Source organism: Gadus chalcogrammus, chromosome 22 (assembly GCF_026213295.1).
Source record: "Gadus chalcogrammus isolate NIFS_2021 chromosome 22, NIFS_Gcha_1.0, whole genome shotgun sequence".
Classification (NCBI taxonomy): Eukaryota; Metazoa; Chordata; class Actinopteri; order Gadiformes; family Gadidae; genus Gadus; species Gadus chalcogrammus.
Window position 1 is genome coordinate 6,384,898 of NC_079433.1, and position 4,572 is coordinate 6,389,469.

General features: G+C 48.4%; 1 protein-coding gene across 1 annotated transcript in view; it reads right to left on the reverse strand.

The window, feature by feature from the left end:
- LOC130375884 (teashirt homolog 1-like) overlaps window positions 1–4,149 on the reverse strand; it is a 29,958-nt gene extending 25,809 nt beyond the window's left edge. The window contains exons 1-2 of the mRNA XM_056583032.1: window positions 3,708–4,149; window positions 2,848–3,480 (exon numbers count right to left, since the gene is read on the reverse strand). Coding sequence (XP_056439007.1) covers window positions 2,848–2,887 — 40 coding nt within the window. The 5' untranslated portion in view covers window positions 2,888–3,480; window positions 3,708–4,149. The remainder of the gene's footprint in view (window positions 1–2,847; window positions 3,481–3,707) is intronic.
- Between the last annotated feature and the right edge of the window lie 423 nt (window positions 4,150–4,572).

Consider the following 4,572-nt stretch of genomic DNA (forward strand, 5'->3'; position numbering starts at 1 on the left):
TGCATCCCCGTTTTGCGTACAGTACGTCTATTTATAATTTATGCTTATTCCGATATTGTTTCGCTACCTAGGCTTCTACCCAGTCTCCTCCAAACGAGGGACAGCCACTAAAGAGAGAGGGGGAGAGAGAGAGAGAGAGAGAGAGAGAGAGAGAGAGAGAGAGAGAGAGAGAGAGAGAGAGAGAGAGAGAGAGAGAGAGAAAACCAACAACAATGAAAATGACGACAAATGACTGCAGCAGAGCTCACTGCTGCTCAAATTGCTCTGCATCCAAGTGAACTGCCAACGCTGACAGATGCGGCGATGAGCTTTCCAAATGGAAGAACACAATGTATTGTCACAGGTCATAAAGTAGACGGGCGAGCCATTAAACCCAGAGGAGTGGGGGTTGGGAGGGGGGACTCGAATCAGAACCGCCTGCGACCGGTTCAACGGAGCCTGTTTAAAACGTCATCGACTGGCCGTAACCAAGGCGGTTTGAAGATAAAAAAGGATCTACGCAGCGTTTGGTTTTTTCATACAACTATTTGTAGGTTCTAGAAGGAACAAAAAAATAACTAGGGGTCGCAATTTACACACACAAACAGCGCACTATGAAAAAAAACAGACACATAGACACACACACACTGTGGTTAGGTGTGATCATCACATGGCGGGGAACTGGGGAAAGTTTGGAAACCAAACAGCGGAAACCAAATCGATAACCAAAACCCACGAATCAATGACCCAAACTCTACCGTCCCACATCAGGTCAGGACCACACGCACCCCCTCGAGACCGACCAGGCCATCCCATCTCATGGCTGCTCCCTTGTTTACCTTGTCAACATGTACGTTTGTTGGCGTTTGTTGTCGCAGTAAAACTCCAGGCCTCGGCTTTTCTCCCCCCTCGTGTCTCCCCCCTGCTTCCCTCCCCCCCTACACATCTATCTCTCGCCGGCCTCCATCCATCGCCGGGGCCTCGCGTCCGCGGCGAAGATTACAAACCCCGCCGAGTTCAAAGTCGCCTGCGCGCGAACCGCAACCTTGATTAAGTCTGCTTAACCTCACATTTCCAGCGGCCTGCTTAACATTCTGCAGATGTTCGGCTCCTCTCTGGTCATTACCGCGCCCGGCTTCAAAGGCTATCAGGCTGTCGCTAGGAAACGCCTGTCAATCAAGCCGCTCATGTCTTCTCAGGGACACGAGACACCGGGGCCGACTCTGGCGGTCTTATGATCCTCCCACACGCACGCACACACACACACACACATTCTAACACACACACTCAGACTAACGCACGCACACAGACACACGCATGCAGTGCAGTGAAATGACTGAATTTGAGCTGTAATGTATGCGCGTGTTCCCTCTCTGCCTTTTGAGCCACCTTCTATCTCTCGTTCCCTCTATATCAATCTGTCTCTCCCTCTTTCTCTACCTCACTCTCTCTATCCATTTCTCTCTCTATATTCATCTTTCCATCCATCTCTCTCATCTCCCTAAATCTCTTTCTTATCCGTCTACCTACCTCTATCTATGAATATATCTTACCCTAACCCAGTAAAGTATATATAGAATTTAGGCAACGTAATAAGCCTGTTATAAGAGGGAAAACTAACTATATTTTCAGATTCCGTTTCAATCATTAACACACAGGCTAAAATATGCAATAGGATATAGACTACTGAAACCTAACAATAGTCTGCAACTGACAACTTAGGTGACCATATTTGGTTAACAATGACAAGCATCGTGTAGGCCTTGATCTACTAAATGTTAAACTATTTTGGTTAGTAGACTCCGCCCCTCAACAATCCAATGCATCAAGGCGGTGCTTGACTTATACCACTGATTAACTGACCGTCAGAGTAGCCTCCTAGTTCCCTATCCCGTGGATAAGGCCTGTTTGGTTTTTAGGGCGCTACTCTGTGATCTCGACACGCCCCACTGAACTCATCTCCGCCCCCGTCCCTTGTTCCTCCCCTCTTGGGTATTAATCGCAAAGTATTTATCCCCCCTAAGAACTTTTCTTTTAATTTGTCTTCACTTTGCATCTCGACAGGGGCCCCAACAAAAAAAGTGATTCTTTTAAACAAAAAGACCTCGCAGTCAGGCGCATGCGTGTCTTCACGGTGAATGATTTAGGATGATTATCAGGAATGAATAGATCAAAGCGCTCGCATGACAGGCGATCAATCAAGCATCAAATCAAGGATGGCAATCCCGGAGCGGAGCACAAGCTGCAAATAGGCCTACCAGATTTTTTCCCTTTTTCTTTCCTTCCCTCCCCTTTCTATCTGTTTTCAACTGGGCTCGACAACTTGACCGAGAGCAAAACAGAGATGAAATAGGCCTACCATTAGATCATGCGTTTGTGTTAAAAAAAAAAACCCAACTAAACTTGGCACCCTCTCCTTTACTCGAAAGACGCTCGGGACGTAGAAAGTGGGGGACAGCCTACCTACAATAAGGATGGATGCGTGGACCAAATCAATAAAATACACATTTCCATGTAGAAAAACGACCGACTAATCCGCGAATCAAATAGCAGGTCGCTCGGATGTTTAGGCAGGTTGATATAAATGATACGCGAATATAACATTGAACATGTACATGTGCCTATCTGTAGGCTACAGTGAACCGCAGAGTATAGCGGATTGTTTTCCCCGTCCCTCCGCGGGTCTCCGGTCCCCTCGGTCTATTCCCATAGGCCGTTAAAGCTCTCCAGGGTTGACCCTCTTACATCTCTTAACGCGACCGGGGGAAGACCAAGAGGAAGAAGAACAAGAAGAAGTAGGAGTACATTTTGTTTTCTCCTCATTCTTATTTAAATAACAAAAGAGGGGATTTGAAGAGCGAGGCTTACCCACGGATCGCTGGGGCGCTTGCTGCTTTCTCCTCGGCATTCTGCTGCAAGACTTTCCGCTTGACTTTTCATGCAGAGATCAGAGCAGACTGGAGCCGGACGGGGTTCCGGTTCGGCGGGTGAACTAAGCGTCTCTTCCTAGACCCTTCGCCAGAGTTCAGGATTAAAAAGGCAGCGCCGTAGCTCCGAGCGATGGTTTCCTCGACGTCTATGAGTCAGTGTGATTAAAAAGAGTGCTCGCTAAACGTCTCTGATCATGTTTTTTTTTTTTTTTTTAACTCGCACGTCCGCTGATAAAAAAGAGCCGACGTCTTAAACGAAAAGCGGGCGTTTTGTCAACTTGTGTCGACCGTCAAAACTCATTGTGAGAACCGCGTTAGTCGGAACCGGGTTTGAGGACTACAGCTGGGAGGAGGGACACGGACAGTCGAAGCCGAAGCCCCCGGTCGCTCTCCGCGCTCCCATCCAAGAAATCCACCTTTAATCGAGACGACGGCGAGGACTACTTTCAGCACAAAAAGTGGCCAAAATAGCGACTGAAAACTGCGATTGACTGAAGTCCTTCGACGACGCAGGGCAGAGCACTCCAGAGCGTGTAGTCGCTGTCCATACAGGTGACACTCCGCTGGCAGTCTGTAGTCAGGAGAGAGAGAGGGGAGAGAGACATAGAGCGAGAGGGAGAGTGACACATTAGCGGGTTATGTCAATCACCACAGCGCGAATTATACATTAGCACGCAATCCGGATCCCGCGATATCTTCATGGTGTAAGGGTTGCTTCTTGTTATTTCCACGCACTAAGCGAATGTCTCCCACCCCCTCCCCCCCGACCCCACGTTAAAAAAATAACAGAATACTTACAACAAATAGGCTACGCTGTCCGCCTTATTTCTCACGTGGGCGATTGACGGAATACTTGAGAAACTCGCTGGCCGCTACGCGACGTGCAGGGACACTTCGTGATCGTTGTCCTGTTGACGGAGAGAAAAACGCGGGGTTGTGCTTGTTTTCTCCGTTCGCACGTTTTCTCGTGATGCGCGGAGCGTTCAGACAGCTCCAACTGATAGACAGACACATCGAGTTGCCTTTCCGGACTCTCTCCGTTATACTCCACCCCTCCGCCAGCGTCACCCTGACAGTCAGGGCCCACCTGTCAATCTTATTAATCGCTCCCGCGTTTCCAACACGTTTTATGGAAGCGTCTTGTTATAGCTCATAAGGATGGTGTTGTGTTGTATCGCTTGTTATAACCTGGGATTTCGCACAGGGGGGTAATCAGATGTTCAACTTGTGTTTCTAATCGTGGCTAATATATGAAATGGGGTTTAAAAAAAAGATTACGATTGTTTGTTGTTTTGGTTTATGTGAAACGTTTACGGATTTTTGGTGAGGTCTACCTTCTTGGTTGAAATACCCAATCAAATCAACGCTAGACAACGCTAACATTGTCCCGAGTGAGGTCCATAAAGGACGACGCGTGTTATACCACAGAGAGTAAGATTGCGCATAATAAACGAATTTGCTACCCAAATCGGTGCACCGTTAAGGCGTTTTGATGACCCCCCCTTTGTACTCCAGCAGCCCCTGCAGATCGATCCGTCTCCTCTCGGTGCGAGGCTGGCCGCGGAGGGGAGGGGCTCCCCGGTTCCCACTGGGGGCTGCGGTTTGGTCTGCTATAGTTCAGCCTAACTTCTTAACCATAAAGTGTTTATAAAAAGAGCCACGT